A 22,796-nucleotide genomic window follows, 5' to 3' on the forward strand; every position below is an offset into this window, starting at 1 on the left:
GCTGAAATTTATCCAAAAAATTCTAAGTCTAAACTGTCCATGCTTTTCCAGGGTTTTCCATGCTGAAAAAAATTCAGAGTCCAAAATGTCCATCATTTTCCAGGGTTTTCCATGCTGAAAAAAATCAAAGTCCAAAATGTCCATCGTTTTCCAGGGTTTTCCATGCTGAAAAATTTCAAAGTCCAAAATGTCCAGCATTTTCCAGGCATGTCCAACATTTTCCATGCACAGTGTCCAGGGTTTCCATGCTAAATTCTGCAGAATATTTCATGTTTCCATCGTTTTCCAGGGTTTTCCATGTTTTTCCATCGTATTCCATGCTTTTCCAGAGTATACGATGGAAAAAGTACAGCCGGGATGGTACTTGATACCCTCCCTGTATAAGCTTAATACAGTGTGTACATCAGATTGCTATGCATATTGCTGTCTCACAAATATAAATGTCATCAGATTGATATGTATATTGCTGTTTCACAAATATAAATGTCATCAGAATGCTATATACTACTGTATATATTGTACATAACAGATAGAAGGCCTCAAGGTAGATTAGTTCTGTAACTAAGTGAGTTACCTTCTCTAAATAAAGTCTTTATTATTATTATTATTATTATTATTATGCTATGCATATTGCTGTCTCACAAATATAAATGTCATCAGATTGCTATGCATACTGCTGTCTCACAAATATAAATGTCATCCGATTGTTATGCATATTGCTGTTTCAAAAATATAAATGTCATCAGATTGTTATGCATATTGCTGTCTCACAAATATAAAAAGTGTCACAATGCTGTCATTGTTGAGTTGTTGTCCTGTGTCTTCCATGTCGTCTATCCATGCGTATTCCTCTGCAGACATCTCAGCCTGAGTGGGAAGGCTTCTCAGTAGATCTCTGAGCTCACTTAATGGTATGTCATCTCCATCATCAATATCTTTGACAGTAGTGGTTGGTGTCGGTATGTACATGTCTAAAGCAGTTTGAGATTGTTGTTTGTGTCACTGAACCCCACACTGTCATTACCATGTGTATTGCCTGCCTAATGTCCACAGTTTGAACCTTGCCTTGCTCAGCACAGTCAATGTAATGCCTAACCAGTCGTTTCCTGTAGTAAGCCTTGAATGCATGTATCATGCCAGCATCCATTGGCTGAATGTGTGCCATTGTATTTGGCAGAAGGAAGTGTAGTTTAACGCTGTGTAATCGAATGTCCCATTGTGTGGCGTGCAACGTTGTCTACAAGTAAGATGACATTGCATTTGGCTTCCCTCATCTGTCTATCGATGTCATTCAACCAGTCGATGAAAAGTTCTGCCGTCACCCAAGTTTTGCGGTTGTGTCTGTATCTCGCATATGTGTCTGGGTTATAAGTTTTGCCAAAACACCTAGGTCTGTTGACTTTAGTGATGACAAATGGTTTCAGTTTGATGGTCCCTGTTGCAGTGAGCATCACGGTGATCCTATCCTTTGACTTTTTGTTGCCTTTAATGTTGTGGGTTGCTAAACTGTAGTTTGGCCCCAGTTGGAAAAACAATCCAGTTTTGTCCAGGTTGAATATGTCTTATGGGTCATAGTCTTGCAGTAGTTGCTGTAGTTCTTCTCTGCCGGCCTGCACTTTGTTCATGTCGGCACTCGCTGCTTCTCCCTCATACAATTTGCATTTGATGCTCCACCAATTCTTGAAGCACTGCAGCCAACCACGAGAATAGACAAAGTCAGTGATGCTGAGTTCATCGTTTATGGCAGCATGGCAGACCAACATATCTGAGAACCACATGAAGAAGGCATCATCGACTTTTTGATATTTGGCATGGCAAGCGCAGGTTGGGTCTGCGGAGTCGGCAGGAACGGACTACCATTTGTCCTTGTTTTTTATCGATGTCCGCAACTTTCGACTTGCCAACGTCTAAGGATAAGTAAACATTAATATACTAGCGTATATCCTGAATGGTAGCTTTTGGGTGATCTTCTTTATGCTGGCCGGTATATCTACTTGTCTATGCCTGCTTGATGGTGTCACCATAATATACGTAAAATGTATGAATACAAACTGATATCTCACGGTTAAACGCATTATGATAAACCAATAAAATGCAGTCATTTTTATAGGTCATATTTTACAGCTGTTACAGTTGCTAATGAGCTGATAAATGATGTCCCCATTTTATTCTGATATGAAGCCCTATACTGTCCACAACTTAAATCAATCAATTGTATTTTTTACAGCCATCAATAAACTGTGATTGTTACGTACAACTGGTAAACAACAAAGAGGCTTAATGATACAAATAATTTATTTACCACATGTCAAAAAGCGTGGACGATTTGATCCCAGTGTGTTTATTTAATTATTAACAATCCCGTCGGTGACTAACTAAAACAGACATTGTTTATACAATCACTGGGAGCAATATGGTCACGCTACTTTGTTTTTCCACACACATGATCATGTGATCAATTGATAACTTTATGATACCACTAGAATTTGACCAATCAGAGATTGATAAATTGACACACATCCAAATTTGCATAGGTGAATCTGTATTATCCAACTGACTGTATTTTCCTATACAATTTTCGAATTTTCTTATTTTTGGACAAATTATTTCCAGATTATCAATACAAGTTTTAAAGTAATTTTACACTTTGGTCCACAATTTTGATTTCCAGATCCAGAAAGTGGATTTCTTGATTAACAGAGTAAATTAACATTTAGGAATTCTGTTTCCGTTAAATTATGTCCAGATAGCAAGGTTTCCGGATAAACGGAGTCCAGATTAATGAGGCTGCACTGTATATATATATGCATATATTATAAACCAAAGTTACTAATATAATTTGTTATAAAACAAAATTAGTTATATAATTTATATTATGATCCAAAATTAGTTATATAATTTTGCTCATGTTTTGCAGAAAAGTTGCCTTTTTAAGTAGCACAGGCGGTATAAGTTACTTTTTTGTGTTCTTAGTATAAGCAGGTTTTTTTTTTTCATGACAAGTCCTCAAAAAATGAAACAAATTTATCTGTTTATTCATCTATAATATAAATTTATAATAATTCTGCTTGTTATTTATAGGTGCTATTGGAATACAGGTACCCTAGGATTATTATAGGCTACCACCATTGTACAAGATCTAAAAAGAGAGAAATTTTAACAACATATTTACCAAGCAAATGCAAATCAATAAACTAGAATACTAAACATTATTTACTATTTATCACAAAAATAAGCATGAAATTGAATGTCACAAAGAAACATCATTAGCTTCGTTAGAAATAAAGTAGTCAAAATAGTCATTAAGCATTACACACAAAGACCATGGGATTCCGAGCATAACTGGTAAACAAATAAATCTTAGGCCATGTGTTGAATCAAAGTGCCAAATGTGAGTACCAACCATCAACAATCATGTCAATTATCCAAACAAAAACACTGTCCTAATCATGGAAGAAATATGTCACTATGAAAATGGGGTAATGTCAGCAGTCTGGTCAGCTTTTCAACAATGCACATATGTTGGAGAATCTGAATATGTGCTGGTTACATGCTAGGGGCTGATTCCGGCAAAATTGTCACTTCTGAGTCTGTCGTTTCACCTGGACAGGCAGAGAAAGAGAAGTTCACTTTGCACTGATTTCATGACATTACCAAATTGTCCACACCCCATTTTGTTTCAATGCAATGCCTTAATAACCCAAGTAAATCGCTGACTTTTGCATCAATTTTCCAATCAAATAGGAAGGTGGAAGACAGAAAAAAGGCCTCTGTTCTGAAGTCGATTTAGGTGTTGATTTGATAATCATAAATACTAGAAATTACACTGCAATCTACAAAATTCCTGCCGAAGTTCAAACATGTTCTTTGGAAAAACAAAAACTTACATTTGTGTAACATAACTAGATTTATTAATAAAAAAATGATTCATTGTATCCAATGTTTCATCATACAGACATTAAAAGTGGACTTATGCTATGGAAGCTGTTTTCAAGGTTACCAATATTTGTTATACAACAATTGTGGTGAAGCAAAATAGGATGTTTTAATATTTTTATAAACTTTTAATAATATTTCATCAGTATTTTAATAACTGGGCATTAAAATATCAAAAGTATTAAAGTGACTGTTTTGAATTTGCATACTAATATATCTCTATATTAGCAAATTTCCCCCTATATGAACTGTAAAGAGGTAATTTTGCCCAAACATTAGGGTGCAGTATGTACCCTAATATAGTATAATTAAATGCACCTAAATACAATGCCAAGCTTTTGTATGATTAAGATGATTTCAGGTAAGAAAAAAAAAGAAATCAATATGGTTCTGATCAAGCACTAAATGCTACACATGTCAAAAGGAATCAGGGAAAAATTCATGAAAGCAAGATATAATATTTTTTGATTGGGATATTTCATAATAAACATTTTGGGGTCAGTAATAATTAATTGAGTAGATATTAATTTATCAAATTAGCTTACTTCCATTTCAAATACATGTAAATATATTTGCCAATACACTTAAGGAATAAACAAATTGCCATATTCCATTCACTTTTTTAATTACATCCGTAAACAACACTACTCTATATTCGTACTTCTCCACTGAAGGTTTAGGAGAAAAATCTGTATGTTGAGGGCCTTCCTCCATCACCCTCAACAGTTTAATTCCAGTTTCTTGTTTTAAATATTCATGGCCCTCAATCTCAATTCAATTACCATATTTGCTGGTCTATAAGACAATACTCTGTTAGCTTCATCTTATACTCAGAATCGACTTGTATATGGATTTTGGCATCCAAATCGCTTTATTGTACATCACATAATTTTCCGTATGGAAAAAATTCTCCAAAAGTACAAAAAATAATGTGTAAAGAAATATTTCATTTTGGGAAAGAGATCATGCATGAAAAAATATAGGACCCCACATTGAAAACGATACTGAACAATTAGATGATCATCAGTATTAAAAATTAACATACATCAGAAGTAATTACGCTAAAGCAGCATGCATTAGTAATATTCATTGATTAAATTTGAGTGTCTATTGTTCACTTACTTGATGACTGTAATCTTACTCATGTACAAAAGTGCAGTGCCATATTCTGTCTAGTTTTAGTTATCACTTCCCTTATCCAATAATCACAAGGCTTTGTAGTGGTATTTACATGATATTTAAATAAGCTAGATCTGTAGTCAGGATTTCCAAGCTAACACTTGTTTGAGCTCAAGATTCAGCAGACCAGATCAGATTAGTGAGGCTATCCCAATAGGAAAATGAGGCTGACCACTGGTATTATGAATATGGTACTATATAATGAAAGGAAATGCCAGGTGGTTACTTGTGTAAATTTCTCAACCAGTGACATCTTTTGAACTTGCCGAAAGGACTGACAGTAATTAGAAGTGACATAGCATGAGCAAAGATCAAAAACATTGCTGCCTCAGTACAGGAAGAGCACATGCACTTTTTTAAAAAATCTTATTTGTTAGGAATGGAGAGGTCATTGTACTTGCAATGAAAATTAGTATATGAAATGGTCATTCTTGGGTTTTAACATAAATGGAGTCTTTATGGATATAACTACTGTGAATGTTTAAATCCTGAAGAAGTATTGTATTATTTTCATAGTTTACATTTACTACCTAATTTATTAATGTTTTCTCTGTTTTACAAAAGCTTCAGATAAACAGGAGCAATAAAGTAAAAGAAAAACCAACCAAAAAAACGCATGAATAACTGTAATTCTCTCTCTCTCTCTCTCACACACGCACACACACACACACACACACATATATATATATATATATATATATATATATATATATATATATATATTGGGCCAAATATTATTTTGATCATGAGGTGCAATTAGAAAAAGGTGATGGAATACATATGCATCTCTCTATGTATCTCTTCCCCCCAAAAATGTGAAAAAAGCATTCTTTCACCTTTACCTACAACTGACTTCCCACCATAAAGTGCTTAAAGTTCTATGAAGGGATCTATTCCAAAATCAGGCACATCTAGTCTTACACTTGGCAACAAATAAAGTATGAACACATTCCACTGTAAAGGCACTCATTTGATAATCACTAGAAAATTAAGATACATGTTTGCGCATGACATCAAAAAGCGCCTGATTTTATGACAATTCATAATGATTAACATGGGAGTTCTTATTTCTCTGACAAATATAAATCCCCTAATCCTGGCACTATTTTTCTAAATAAGCCATACAATAAAATGCATTCTGAAAGGATTTAATTCATTATAACATGATGATGTGTATGAGTGATGCTGTTAAAGTGAGGTGTCCGAACACGTGTAATTAGTCTTTTGATCAAAATGTTGTTAAGGCACTGAAATCAATTAACAGGTGTCTTATCTCCTCACATACTAAGATCTGCCCTATTTGAGTTCACCAATTCCTTTTACAATCACCCAATATCTAGATATCCTGCACAGTATACAAATGATACTAGCCACACAAACAGATGCAGAGTTAATGAAGACTCAGCAGCTGGAACTTTCGTGCATCCCAAACTCAGGATATACCTATATGGATTTTGGCATCCCATAGAACCCTGCTGCCACTTAATGGATAAAAAACATCATCCTGCAAATACTGGAATATTGATTTTCATGAATTTGCAAATATTTTATTTTCATGAGTTTGCAAATATTTGATGACATTAACATTCTGATTTTCTGTACCTGAAGAAAAGCATCTTCCTTGACAAGGAGGAGGTGAGATACACTTTGGTCGTACAGCTGCTGAATATGTTGACATTTTTCATCTGTATACCAAATCTCCAATGCATCCAAAACTCAGTCCGCTGGACTTGTTAGCAAATATTGATGACTGTCATTATGCTTCAGTAGATGATGGAAATGTACATCTTTTTTCTGGAGGTCCCAATTATTCATTGATTTATACCTGTAGCCTGTAAAAACAAGGATATTTTCAAGTTACAGAACACCTATCCTGTTAATTATGTGTCTAATAATCAAATCAATGTCATCTAACTAAATTATTTATGTGATGGTATATATATATATATATATATATATATATATATATATATATATATATATATATATATAAAAGATTGCCATCAACAAATTTAATTTTGGGTCTCCAGCTACTGCAAATATAAATGGGGAAACCTACATCATTAACATGTTTTCCATGTGATATGTCATTCCAAAATGGCACATTACATGCATTAGAAATAGTTCAATGTGATCTACATTTGGCAGCAAAGTATTACTCTATCAAATGAATGGAAGTACAATGTTTTCTAACTTTATTACAATATATGTAACCATGTATACAACAATCAATATAAATTCATATTCAACCCAAAAATGACCCAGAGTTTGATTATGATTTTGTATAATTAACTTTAAACAGTGATAAATTCCTTTCTTGTGACCCATTTGCTCTGAATGGGATGATACTATCCAGGAAAAGTTTATAATGGTTTGGTTGTTGTTGTTGTTGTTATAGGGTTTAACACCATTTTTCAGCACAAGATAGGCTATACATGGCAGCCAGTATTAATGGTGGAGGAAGAACCCAAGAAAACCCCGGAAATAACCACCGACCCACGAGAAGCTACCGGCAAGCTTTCTCATATATCCACATTGGCCAAGCCCGAGACTCGAACCCAAGCAGACAGAGGTGAGATGGCAGTGATCTGTGACGGAGAGCGCTTTAGACCACTTGGCCACTCAGGACCCCAGCTTTGGTTTGGTGTATTACAGCACAGCAACACAAGTGGGTTACTGTATAAACTTGCTTATAAGTCAAGTAAAACTACAAACAATAAATGATCCAGACCTGCCATAGCATACTGTGCCTGCAGATCAGGGTCTATGCTGTTTGTGATACCGATTACTCCTTTTAATTTGTAGAGACCCAGATCTGCAGGTGCATTATGTGATGACAGATCTGGGTCTGTGCAGTTTACAATTGGACTCATCTTGTAACTGAGTATGAATGGTATTGGTGCTGCCCAGGGACACACCAAAGTAGCTGACCCAGGCTGGTCTGATAATAGGATTTTCAATCCCACACCCTTTTGGTGATGAGTTAGTCATACCAACCACTGAGCTACTGAGGCTCCCTCCATGAAAAATATAATATGTATAACATCATTCAATCAATACTGCCTTCAAATGCAAAGCATAAACCTAATGCCAGCCTTGCAAATGACAAATGCATCGGCCAACCAGTTATATTTACGAAATACAACAAGCTGGAACATTTCCGATGACAAATTCAATGGTCAACCATTTAATTGGAACATTGCAGATAAAAAATTCATTGGCAAACCACTGAACTTAACAGGATACAAGCATTAACAATGCAGATGACACAATCAATTTTACAGGACACAAGCTAGAACATTACAGATGACAAATGCATTGGCAAATCATTCTACTTTACATGATACAAGCAACTCTATGATTACCATGTATGCGAAAGTTCACTAACATAACCAAGTGAAAAACACAGCCAATTTAGATCTGCAGTTGAAACCATACTGAAAGATAGTGTGTAGACCCTGATCTGCCTGCACACAGTACAACCACAGCTGTGGGTCTATCCTCTCTGCAGCTGGGTGTCTTACACATAAGCTACATTTATATGCAAATGTATATTCAAGAAACATATCAATAATCTGAGTAACTTCTAAAATTCTTCATTAACGACTTAAAATATTTACCTGATCAGGAGCTGACAAACCTGTCATGACCCAGATAACCATAATCTATCATTCTGTTTAGTCAACATTCTGCACAGTACTAGAGAATAACAAGTCTCTGACAGTACATATGTGATTTTGCCTTCAGATGTGAAATAAAAACTGTCATGACCCAGATAGTGATAATCTATCATTCAGTGTAGTCAACATTCTATCCAATACATACATGATTTTCCCAAGAAATGTTAAGTATTTCATATATATATATATATATATATATATATATATATATATATATATATATATATATATATATATTAGCTTGAAAGTTGACGCAAACTGCAAACAACAATGATCCTCATCCACCAAAGCATAATATGCCTGCATATCATGGGTCTATGCAGTTTTACTCAACTTATTAGTTTGTATATATATATATATATATATATATATATATATATATATATATATATATATATATATATGAAGCAGAATTTTCATGCTAATGATTTTGTGGATGTATGTTTAAATATTAGTTTCAAAATACAAAATTGGAAATCGAAAATATTCTGATTTAAGGTAGCGAAATGTGAAACAACGAAACCTATATCTGGCCAGAATTTGGTGGTGATCAGCCACCATAATTAACAGTCAAACATTTATTTGTTGTTAAATTTGTAGTTCTTTCAGAAACTATAACTGTCTTAAAACAGAATTAAATACTAGTACTTTAAGTGTCATTTTGAATTTATCTAGCTAATTACATGTAGATAATTTACAAGCAATTTATCACTAAATATAATTTAAAAATTTGGAAATTTTACTACAAATTAAATGTTATAGCAGAGCGTGTGTGAAGAGTGCATGTAAAATTAGGTTTCAGAATTTACATATTTGTTTATAAAGCAGTTTACATAAATACCAGTATTTGCTGATGACACAGTCTGAAAAGTTTATCTAAGTGTCAAGCCTGACCTATTTCACAGGGAATATCTTCTTTGAGGTAGATAGTTAAACCGATAAGCTGAGGTACAGGAGAGTCAGCATGCAGTACTATTAAATAAATGTCAAAAGTAGTTGTTGTTGTTGTTGTTGTAGGGTTTAACGCCATTTTTCAGCACAAGATAGGCTATAAATGGTGGCCAGTATTAATTAATGGTGGAGGAAGAACCAGGAAAAACCCCGGAAAGAACCACCGACCCACGAGAAGCTACTGGCAAGCTTTCTCACATAACCACATTAGCTGAATCCGAGACTCGAACCGACGCAGACAGAGGTGAGATGGCAGTGAACCATAACGGTGAGTGCTTTAGACCACTTGGCCACTCGGGGCCCCAAATGTCAAAAGTAAACTTCATGCTCATCCAATTCCCCAACATCATTACACCACTATATCCATTTAGTTGCCCTTTCATTTCCTTAATCCCAATGTGACTAGGCAGAGAAGCATACAAAGTACTTTTCCAAACAGTATTGCTTGTAATTTATTTAACATTATATGCTTGTAATTTTTTAAACATTATAACAAAGCATGTTTCTGTAAGATTTGGAATATAACAACTGTCACAGTTAAGGTTTTGCAAAGCTTTTAATGGGGAATGGATATCAAATTTTGTTTTATGAAAGGTTTCAAATTAGTTGAGTATGACTGTAATTTCTGTATTTAAAATGAAGGCTTCATTGGGAAACAAGCTTGAGAATTGCCATAAGAACATTTAATTTTGTAAACAACTGCAGTAAAAAGCACTCCCCTTTTTTTGGTCAAGAGGCAAATCGAACTTTCAGTACTCATTGACCCATACTATACATTGTTTTACCTATTGTTGGTAAAATACTTAAAAGACACATTTCCAAGTGATTTTACAGGTTTTTATAATAATAATAATATTAAAAAAACAATTTAATTACACCATGTCAATCAGGCTTCCATTAAAAATCATTCCTGTACAGTACTCAGTGACTCACTGGTTTGATTCATCATTGGTGATGGGAAATTAACTGCAGTTTTATTCTTACATCTATGCAAATCTCTTGAGAAAGTTAATCATGATGTTCTACTACATAAATTACAAGCATATACAGTAATGTTAAATAAATTACAAGCATATAATGTTAAATAAATTACAAACATATACAGTAATGTTAAATAAATTACAAGCATATACAGTAATGTTAAATAAATTACAAGCATATACAGTAATGTTAAATAAATTACAAACATATCATGTTACAAAACCCTCACTGCTGTAATTTTCATCCTTTCTCAGCTAGTTACAAGCTGTGAATTTCCATTTAAGTTCCACAGGGATCAATTCTAAGGCCCTTTTGTTTTTGTACATTGTGTTGTTTTGTGTGTGTGCCATTTTCGAGAAATGTGTGAATAGCAGATTCTTTAATAAACTATTTACAAAAATATGCTAAAGGATTAGATCTGACACCATGATTTTATATCAATCAACGTCATAGGCAGCATTCCATTTTTAATAAAAAGAAGAAGCAGTCCTCTCTGAAGCTAATAAAAAGGGTTTATGATGTGCCAGTCAGGGTGAGTAGTGCCTGTCATGTGAAAAAACAGCAGTATGAATTATTTTCTTCCCAATGCTTTATTATGCCCTTCTGTCTGCCAGCAGAGTTAGTACACACTAGGGCTAGAGATATTACACATTAGGGCTCTACTTAGTGCACACTAAGGCTTAGAGTTAATACACACTAAGGCTAGAGTTAGTACACACTCAGGCCAGCGATAGTACACATGGGGATAGAGATATTACACACTAGGGCTATACTTAGTACAAACTAGGGCTTAGAACTAGTACACACTTGGGCTAGAGTTAGTACACACTAGGACTATACCTATTACACACTAGGGCTATACTTAGTACACACTTGGGCATTACTTAGTACTCACTAGGGCTAAACTTTGTCCACACTAGGCTAAATTTAGTGCATAATAGGGCTATACTTTGTACACATTCGGGCTAGAGTTAGTATATACTACTGCTATACTTAGTACACAATAGGGTTATACTTTGTACACATTTGGGTTAGAGTTACTACACACTAGGGCTACACTTTGTACACACATGGGCTATACTTAGTACACACAAGGGCTATACTTTGTACACACTTTGGCTATATTTAATATACACTTGGGCTATACTTAGTACACACTAGGGCTATACTTGGCATACACTAGGGCTTAGGGGATTGGAAACTTCAGAGAGCTACAACCTTACAAAAGCTCTCTTTGGATATCCCTGTCTCATTAGTACTTATCACATGACATCAAAAAGAGCTCAAATTAATTTTGCCATAGGCTAGTAACCTACATTTGATATTCTAGGTTTGAGATCAAGGGGTTATGATGAAAGAGGTATAAAATGATTTCTATACTTTGAACTTTAGATTAAGACTGGTTTAATTCATCCGGCTTATGTAAAAGTACCACAAGCAATCCCACATACAAGTACTTTTAACTACCACATAACTTGCTTACAAGTCAGGTCCAACTACTGCACAGAGCCATATCTGCCATGGAATAATGCACTGGCAGACCTGGGCCTGTGCAGTTTGATACGAGTAATTAAGAAACACAGACCCTTATCTGCAGTTACATTATGCTGCAGCAGATCAGGATCTTAGTTGTTTCCAGTTTGACCTGACTTATATGCAAGTATCAATGGTACATACAATTAAAATAATGTTTATGCATGTATGTTGAGACCTACATGGAAGACTGGCATATGGCCAAAACATAGCCTCTTCAAAATTTCTACACAGAAAATAAATAAGGAGTTTAATCACTTCCCTCGGTTCCAATATTTTTGTTTTGTAATTTTATGATGGGAAGTTAAAGAAATATTGTTCAGTAAAAAGACTGCACATGTCAATGCAATTGTGAAGTGTTAAGTGTGAATTTAAAAAATACTAAATTTAGAAAATTACATTTATTTCACTAGGCCAACATACCAGGAAGTAATTATGCATTCTTTTAGCATGCATACATTTTTCCCATATACCATGCACACATGGTAAACTGGTTAACACACTAACTTCAATGCAAAGAGTTCTTAAGTTAATGAAAATTGAATGTTTGTAAATTTGTGTGAAATAAGGCCCTGTGAAGAACATTTACACTGCAAGTTATTATTTCACAGTTTAAACACACATATCTCCACAACCAGATATTATATTAGAGTGAAATATTTTGTTTTGTCACTTTTGAAAAACACGCTTTTAATATAAAATAACTTCACACTGGACTGGATGATTTCAGTAAACTTTATAGATGAGTAAAAAATTAAGATTAGGCAACTGACTGTCACAAACTGATATACATGTAGAACCAAGCATTCAAATTGACAACTGACAGCATCTACCCTAGTCAGATGTGTGTGTGTGTGTGAATTTGTTCAGCATGCAACTGTATGTTGCTGAAATATAGCTGCTGAAAAGACTCATTTTCAGCAGAGGCCCTGCATCAAACAATTAAAATGCATGGAAGTTGAGGTGCCCATAGGCAAACACACAAATGCATGGGAGTTGAGTGAGGTGCCCATAGGCAAACACAAATGCTTGGGAGTCGAGCAAGGTGGCCATAGACAAACACACAAATGCATGGGAGTTGAGCATGGTGCCCATAAGCAAACACACAAATGCATGGGAGTTGAGGTGTCCATAGTCAAACACACAAATGCATGGACGTTGAGCGAGGTGCCCATAGGCAAACACACAAACGCAAACATGCAAATTCATAGGAGTTGAGCGAGGTGCCCACAGGCAAAACAAAAATGCACAGAAGTTGAGATGCCCAAAGGCAAACACACAAATGCATAGGAGTTTAGTGAGGTGCCCATAGGCAAACACAAATGCATGGGAGTTGAGCAAGGTGCTCTTAGGCAAACACACAAATAATAAAAATAATAATAATGAGGACTTTGTATAGTGCCTAATCTTCAGAAGCTCTAAGCGCTTTACAACATTAGACAACACCTATAAGATAAGAAACATAATAATATTATTACAAAAACAAACAACATGAAATTAGAAAAAACATTAAACAATAAAAAACACGCTGAGAATATTTCAGGTAGGAAACATTATTAGGTCTTTAAGTTTGTTCTTGCAGTCAAAATAAGTCAGTTTTGAGAGCCCTCTGTGTCTTTGTGTCTAAGTTCAGTGGGTAATTCATTCCACATTGCCGGGCCCTGCTATGCAAAAGAACGCTGTCCATATGACTTTGTTTTCATAGTGGGAATAATGAGTATACGATTGTCAAAAGAGGAATGTAAGTATCTTGCTGGTGTGTACACATGGATGAGGTCAGATAGGTATGTTGGACTAGAGTCCGACAGTGAAATGTAGCACAGAGAACAAATTTTGTGTTTGATTCTGGATCATATGGATAGCTAGTGTAGGGTACAGAGCAGTGGGGAGGTGTGCTCTGATCATGGTACTCTAAGGATGATCCGAGCAGCTGTGTTTTGAACTTTCTGAAGCTTCTGGAGTAGATACTGAGATGAACCAGACAGAATTGAGTTACAGTAGTCCAGTCTTGAAAGTACTAATGAACACACAAGTGTTTTAGTGGCATCAACTGAAAGATATTTGCGAATTGAGCTGATGTGTCTCAGCTCAAGATAAGCAACCTTGCATATGTTCATGACATGTTGGTGTATTGTGAGAGTACTGTCCAGAGTAACACCTAGGTTTCATACTGATTGTGTGAATTTAATGTTGGCGTTGCTGATATTTATTGTTTGAGGTAAAGGATGTGAATGAGAAAGTCTTTGTGTTGTGATTAGAATGGCCTCAGTTTTATCATCGTTCATCTGCAGCTTGTTACAAGTCATCCATGCTTTCACATCAGAAATGCACCTCTCTACACCTTGGATGGTAGCATCAACTTCAGTTGGGTGGCTAGATTTGTATATTTGGGTGTCATCAGCGTACAACTGGTGAGACACTGGATGATGATCTATGACACTTGAGAGTGACTGAGTGTACATAATGAAGAGAACAGGTCCAAGAACAGACCCCTGTGGAACACCACAACATAGATCAACTGGGCTAGAGTGTATTCCATTTGCAGATACAATTTGTGTCCTGTTGACCAAGTAGGACTTGAACCACAGTAAGGCTGTATTATGAATTCCAAATACATGCTGGAGACGGTGAAGTAATATATCATGGTCTATTGTGTCAAATGCTGCAGACAAATAAAGGAGGGTGAGGACTGTAATCTTTCCGCTATCCAATGCAGAGAGAATGTCATTAACTACTTTTAGAAGAGTAGTTTCAGTACTGTGGCAAGGGTGATATGCAGATTGTACATTGCTAAAAAGACTGTTATAATTTAGATGAGATACAAGCTGGGATAAAACAACCTTTTCTAAGATTTTTGAAATGAATGGAAGATTAGAAACTGGGCGGTAGTTCTTTAAATCATTATGGTCTAGTGTTGGTTTCTTCAGCAGAGGCTTTACAATGGCAGTTTTGAAAAATGATGGGAATTCCCCGGATGAGAGAGAGGTATTAATAACATCAGTTAGTGAAGGCAATACTGGATCTAAGCACTCAAGCAGCAGTGATGTTGGAATTGGATCAAGTTCACATGACTTTGGTGCACTCTTCTCACAATTGTACATACAAAATCCATACAGACAGGTTCAAATGCTGCTAATGGTTGCCGCTCAAATTCTGTATCCCAACTGTATGGTGATGACGAGTCAATTGAAATTGTGGTGTCAAGCTTATCTCTAATGGTTTGTACTTTGTCATGGAAGAAATTTGCAAACATGTCCGGAAGGTCGACTGGAGAGAAGGTAATTGGAAGTGGTGTTGATTTGTTCCTTGACATTAGCTTGTTAGTAATCTCGAAGCTCTTTGCAGAAGGAACTTATGGCAGTCGAGCGAGGTGCCCATAGGCAAACACACAAATTCATGGGAGTTGAGTGAGGTGCCCTTAGGCAAGCACAAATGCATGCGAGTTGAGATGCCCATAGGCAAACACACAAATGCATGGGAGGTGAGCAAGGTGCCTATAGGCAAACACTCAAATGTATGGGAGGTGAGCGAGGTGCCTATAGGCAAACACACAAATGCATGGGAGTTTAGCAAGGTGCCCTAAGGCAAACACACAAATGCATGGGGGATGAGCAAGGTGCCCATAGGCAAACACAAATGCATGGGAGTTGAGGTGCCCATAGGTAACCACTCAAATAGTTTGTGGTGTTATAAATGCATCTCTAAAACCTTCAAGTAAGATAGTAGATAGTTTTCTAAAGACACTAGCATAGTAGTTAGTTGTACTGCAAATTTTCATACTCTTGCATTATTTTTGGGGTAGATCAATACAAATAATTATAGATAAAAAAATTATTTGTAACTTTCTTTATTGAGTGTTGAATATCTGCTTTCCAAACTCAATTTGGTTTAATAAAAATTTCTGGATGTCAAATGAATTTCCATCACTCAACTGATCCAACAAGGGCTGATTTAGTGCTTATCGGTGCATCTCATTGATAAAAAATAGGTTCTTTTGACAATGTTGACAACTTGTTCATTGAAGGAGCATATTTTTCGGTTGTCCATTTGTTTGGATCAAACTTATACAACTGTTTTAATTTCTCACTACTGAATAATAATAAACACTTTGGGATAGCAGACTGGTCACAGTATGTAATTGCTTACAAATGGCGTTAAAAGGGTTATATAACTTCTAGAAAACAACCTTTCACTCAAGAGCTATTAACATCTATAGCTTTTGTATTTCTATAATAGACTGTTCAGTATGAGTTTATTGTGAATGAGTAAAATATTTGGCCTATTTTCCTGACTGGGCAAGAAGATTTTTAGATTTTCCAAACCCTGCCTCTGTACCTAAAATAAACCAACTTTTTAGACTTTAAAAAATATATGTACAAAATAAATACATGAAAGAAAATGCTCATGACTTTATTGGATTGGTTATTTATTTTATAAAATTAGGAGGCATGAAACATTTCTGACAATATGGCATTATAAATGTAGTAACCAGGTCCTAATAGATTACCTGCAAACTTTGAAGCCTAATCCAAAGTGACCATGCTTCTCATAAAATCATGCCATCAAATTTACACCTACAGCATATTAATCATCAAGATGCTCATCCTAATTATCCGAATACATCAAACAGCTTTGTGACCAAGATTATCGTAATTCTTGGGTGTGTTTGATTATATTCTATGCAAGTCAGTGTTCTCAAACTAAGTACCTAAGTACTTCACAATCATTTCGAAAGTGAATGGAACATCTAAAACTTGAATTAAATAAAATAGTTTACAATTTATAAAATGAACCATCATACAACATGGGTTGTGTTTTCAGCAGGAATAGCATGGTGACAACTTTGGACCAAATGCTTAAAAAAGGTTTTATTACACAATAACTTGATGCATTTAGTCAATCTTGCTGCATAAGACATGCAAATACACTGCTTATGGACAACTATTTCATTTCAGAATGCTAGAGTGTCCTCTTCATTAGAGTGATCATTCAAAAGTGGGTATTTTGGGTTATTTTTATTTCTTGAAGTGTAAGAGTACTTTCATGTTGGGCTGTCTACCTCACGGCATAAAGAAAATTTCACCTTAAATAAATTGTGTACCTGGCACATGTAATAAATGGTGTGCCTCAGAACAGTGGATGCACGTAGCTTTCATGAAGTAAAAGTGAAAAAGTACATGAAAAGAATATAGTTTTATTAATGATATATCTTCTTTCCACCTAATGGGCATGCAAAATGGGGTGAATGGAGGATCAGCTGGAAAGTAGAATACTGCATGTTCAAACAGGACACTAACAATAATTTGGTCAAATTAACTGATCTTTTTTTTCCCATTGACACCCTTCTTAAGTCAGACATCATTTTTTTTCACAAATACATCAGACACTTTATTGGGTCAGCTCAAAACAAATCTGTTCAGATTTGTATTATGTCCGCAGTTAAATTCAAGAGCAACACTTTAAAGCAGGGGTGCACAACCTTTTTCAGCCAAGGGCCAGATTGCATTTTCTAAGACCACTCGAGGGCCGCAAACACATTTCTTTAATATATTTACTGTTCACATGCCAGATTTATGTGTTGTTTTAATTTGCCCTGAGGGCCAGACAAAACACGTTCGCGGGCCGGATCTGGCCTGCAGGCCGCAGGTTGTGCATCCCTGCTTTAAAGCATTGCTCAATTCATTTTCATGAATTTAACCTTGCATTTGTTTGTTTTTCTGTTTGATTCAATTTGTTCATAAAATTGTTAAATTAAGATTTCCCAATCTAAAAATATAACTTGTCTATGTTTAACTGTGGCAATGAAATACTATTTACTGTCAATGGGATGAAACAGTTTTAATGCACAAAAATGAATTCTTCAATGAATAATAAAGTTCTGATTGGCTATTTTTGAGCGATAGATAAACCAAGTCAAGCTTACTCTAAAACGTTAACTCTCTTTCATTATAGTTACATATACTGAGCAATCACAACATGCTGGTAAAGTACACCACATGATCTTTATCGCTTTTACTTCCGTTTCTAAGATGGCTGCATGACTATCACACAAATGCACATCCACATTTGTCACCACTCATAAAATAGGACTACCATATTTGAACTTGCATTTTAAAAAAAAGGAGAGTCCAGAGAGTGAATGTGTTATCCTCGTTAAAGATAGTTTATTATTATTATTATTATTATAGAATGGGTGCATCGATATCAGTATCTGTATGGAAATTTAACAACAAAAAAGATCATGTCTGGGAAAAAAAGAATGTATGGCAACCATGCATAAAATGTAAATTGTTGTTGCAATAACATGCATTTCTTGCTAATGGGATCTGAATGTTTTGAATAATGTATTTTACAGACAAAGATGGCAAGACATATTACTATTTGCAACAAATTATAACTATAAACATGATGAAGACAACATTGTTATATTTATAAATTTTATACATGGCAGATATAGTAAAAACTGTTTCATGCAATATTTCTCTCATGTTGTCTCAGAGTGCACATAATTTGTAAAATGTATTTATATCGCCTCAGTGCCTATAATCTTCTTATCATCTATAATTCTTTTTTTAAAATGATTATTGCCATGTACTTTGTTCTCTTTGTGTCTTACATTTCGAGAACATCATTCTTCTATTATATTCAACAGATCTCTAGACGAAATACCAAGTCAAAATCACAGGGGTTCGTTAAAAAAAAAAAAAAGTCAGGAGTATCCGTCAATGAATCAAGGGATTGGGGAGGGGGGTAACCAGTAACACTATAAACCCCCACCCACCCCAATCCCTTGATTCATTGACGGATACTCATAACTTTCTTTGTAACGAACCCCTGTGGTAAAAATGTGACACAAATACATTTGTATAGTGGGCGTACCATTACAGTCCATCTAACTTGTACGAGAAAGACAGTTAAATTGGAAGGCCTTATTTACTTCAAGAAATAAATATCCCACAAATACCGGGATGTAACAAACCAAATCCATTCACGTGGATACTCTGACTGCCTTTATCAGTCACGTGGCTTAGTGTGGATTACACATATTGTAAGACAATGAACGTAAAACCAATTATATATACTAGCAAGCTAAAAACTCATGTCACACTTTATAGCTCTGTGTTTCAAGTCCGAGTTAAATTCACCACCTGATTTTTATTCAAAACAGTCATACGTGTATATGTATTATAATTCAATGTGCTGTGCACATGAATTTACCAGTATTATATTAAACTATGGTACAATAAAACCTAACCGAATGACAATGATCAATGACCTCAACATAGTATTTTAGGCGCACCTGTTCTTATGCATGTACATAATACACGGTATGTAAATACGATCCACTGCACTGATTATTATTACCTAAATACCTTTGTTCTAGCTCGTTACACTGCAGTGATAGGGGTGAGCCCAAATTTAACAGACATGAACAAAACTGGGCCAAATCCATTCATTCGAATTTCATTCATAGAAAATGAAGTTTTCAAATAGGAGAACATCGCAAACCCGTGCCTGCCTTAAATACTAACCTTCTACTTAGCGTGTTCACGTTGTTGTACCGGGCTTCGACCCCAAACACATTTCTTCATAAATTCTCATCGTTGAACCAAATTCCTAGTCCAATCTTCAGTATTTGCGAATCAGTATTAGCAAACTAAGTTAATAATGACTGGTCTCAGATCACTGAGAATTATTATATATAAAAAAATTTAAAAACAAGAATGCTCCTAATATCCAGACATGCCCTTTCGGCTTTCTTTTTCACGATCACATTGCCACTAATTCCATTGACTGTCGAACGAAATTACGCGTGTGTTAGCTGGCGGTCCGCTATTGCCCGCTGGGCTTTTACGATCAATATTTTAAATATTTTCTATCGTGTATGCAGTGCAACGACACATGCCAATTGCAATAATCAAAGTGTCTTTCTTCACAATTTACCGTATTGGTGTGTGAATGTCAGGTGAATTCTCTCACGTGACACTGGAGGGTAAAGACAAATGCAATTACTACCTGGTTTTAGAGCGAGGGTCTCAAGGGAAAAAGTACGGTGGCTGGATAGCGCCACGAAATAGTTTAGTTTTTTTAAATTATATTATCTATTGTCTACATGCGATTTGTTTAGTTTTGATAAAAAGGTCTTTGTGATAAATGCATCAATCCAGAACGCTGTAAAAATGTGTGACAAAAAGTTGTAATTGTCTCAAAACTTAAGCAGTTTATAAATATAAATACTGATAAACCAACCAAATTTAGTTTGCCCACTTGAACATTTGTTCTTTTCTATTATTGCTTATCGTGCCAACAAAGTTGTGTAAATTACAACAAACAAAAAAAATTCCTGCATAATTTCGACATACACGCGAAAACGAGCTCGACGCCCGGTTCCGCAGAAGAAAGCATTTGGATTACTTAGGTCTTGCCCTTCGTCTTTTCTTGTAAGTGTCTTATTCCGTCATCATAGAATCTATCGAAATAAATCTTGGGAATTTATTTCAACATGTTATGAGTCACAAATATTTAGTTTTAAAACAAAAATAGCAGGCTAGAATGATTGTCTTCGCTATCAAAGACAAAGGTCTAAAAGGATAAAAACGGAGTAAATCACCTACTCGAATGAGACAAGTAGCGGTTGATTGCTAGGAAAGATGTCATGACGAAATTATCAATACTGTAATGGCCTGGAGATCTAATTACGTCATCTACTTATGATAAAGTTTGTACAAATTTATGGATACTACCGTTGACTAGTTTATGTGCTAGCAATAAAGCGGATCCGGGATGGATGTACAGACGGACGTACATCTGAAGAAAAAAAATATGCCTCTTCTGCTATCGCATTGGGGGCACACACACACACACACACACACACACACAAAGAGCTTACATTTGTTACAATTAGGACGGCTTAGGCCCAGTACATAAAGAACTACTCATTACTTCACATTAAGGGCATTTGATATTTCTTGATTTTTTTAAACCAAGTTACAACATATTTTACAAATCCAAACCATTATTATTATTATTATTATTATTAATTTTCTGTCCTGGCAATTTATTTTAGGGTTCCTAAGAGATGTGCAGCGCCTGACCTCCCATGGTATATTTTTTCTTCAGCTTCGTACATTCGTGGTAACAATGTGAATATTGTAGAATTCTAAAAGATACACATTTTACTTTAGGGTTATTAGGGTCGGTCAGCTTTGTGCACGATGCATATTGAAAAGTAAACTTTGTTCATCGTGCTGTCATATCGGCATTTCTCTGGTGTGTTACATTAGTATATTTATGGAAACAGTCTGCTGATAATTAACATTCACACAAGTAAATCCGTACTTACATTAAGAAAAAGAACACAAGGTAAAGGCAAACTGACCAAATAGTTTTTGCTCTAGCACGAAAAATAAAATAACAGGATACCATTTTGTCCAAAACAAGCAAACAAAATATATTGCACATTTACTCAAGGTATGTAAACATGGGGAAATAGGACAATAAAATAATGTATACTCTTTTTGGAAGATAATGATTGGAGTTTTCAAAGTGGGAAGGTGGGTGGAGATTTAACTGTCCACCGCACCAATAACCAATCTATTTCATTCATATACTTGAGCTATTCTGAATTACTAACACGCTGATTAACAGTGGTTGGGTCTACTTAATTTATTAGTTCAACCTCTACTAAGAAGAACTAGGTCACCGCCTGGCGAAAATCGTCAAGACTACCGAACTCGTCCTGGCAAAATACATGTCGTTGTCTGCAGAAAAAGACAAGATTGCCCTTCCTTTGACATGAGTCAGATCGCTAAGCCGGGCGAAAATAAGCATCTGCCCTAACCTTGACACGAGTCAGGTCGCTGAACCGGGCGAAAATCAGTGTCTCCCCATACCAGCTCACGTGCCGATCTCGCCATCTCATCCATATTAACGATAGCTGTACTTCTCGAACAAATCTGACTGCAATCGAGCGGATATTGACAAGACTGCCTTATAGGGCGGAAAATGGCTACTTTATTCAACTGCTGTTAAGTGAGATCGTTTGGTTTGTGGGGTTTAACACCATATCTACAGCACATGATATACATTTCGGCCAATATTTGTTAGAGAACATACGCGAGAAGAGCCGCACCAACGACTATAGGCCCCCGCACATCTCCCTTGCCGCACATAGTGGCAAGGGGGATGTGCGAGAAAGGGGAGCCTCCCCCCTCCATTTCACCTATAAAGATTTTTTGGTCTGTATCCGTAAAATTTAATAACTGACCACTACATGTTGCCCCCCCACCCAAAAAAAAAATCTGCACCCATGCCAACGACATACAGGAAGCTACTGGCAAGCTTTTTCCCATACCCACCTTTGTCAAGCAGAGACTCGAATTCACGCAGACAAAGGTGAGATGTGTGAGTGATCTGTAAAGGCAAACGCCATAGACTACTAGGTCAGTTGAACTCGACAACTGTTGAGCGAAAAAGGGTAGACCCCAATATTCATGTTGAGCGCCATGGGATCGATATCGGCAGACCGCGTTACTA

At 35.6% G+C, this 22,796-nt stretch overlaps 1 protein-coding gene across 1 annotated transcript in view; it reads right to left on the minus strand.

The window, feature by feature from the left end:
- Positions 1 to 20,212, minus strand: part of LOC149782512 (E3 ubiquitin-protein ligase MID2-like) — a 72,276-nt gene extending 52,064 nt beyond the window's left edge. Inside the window, exons 1-2 of the mRNA XM_089933939.1 lie at positions 19,793 to 20,212; positions 6,718 to 6,947 (exon numbers count right to left, since the gene is read on the minus strand). Of these exons, the coding sequence (XP_089790065.1) occupies positions 6,718 to 6,793 (76 nt within the window). The 5' untranslated portion in view covers positions 6,794 to 6,947; positions 19,793 to 20,212. The remainder of the gene's footprint in view (positions 1 to 6,717; positions 6,948 to 19,792) is intronic.
- Positions 20,213 to 22,796: the final 2,584 nt, after the last annotated feature.

This window comes from Sinohyriopsis cumingii, chromosome 15 (genome assembly GCF_028554795.1).
Source record: "Sinohyriopsis cumingii isolate HCF-2022 chromosome 15, ASM2855479v2, whole genome shotgun sequence".
Taxonomy (NCBI): Eukaryota; Metazoa; Mollusca; class Bivalvia; order Unionida; family Unionidae; genus Sinohyriopsis; species Sinohyriopsis cumingii.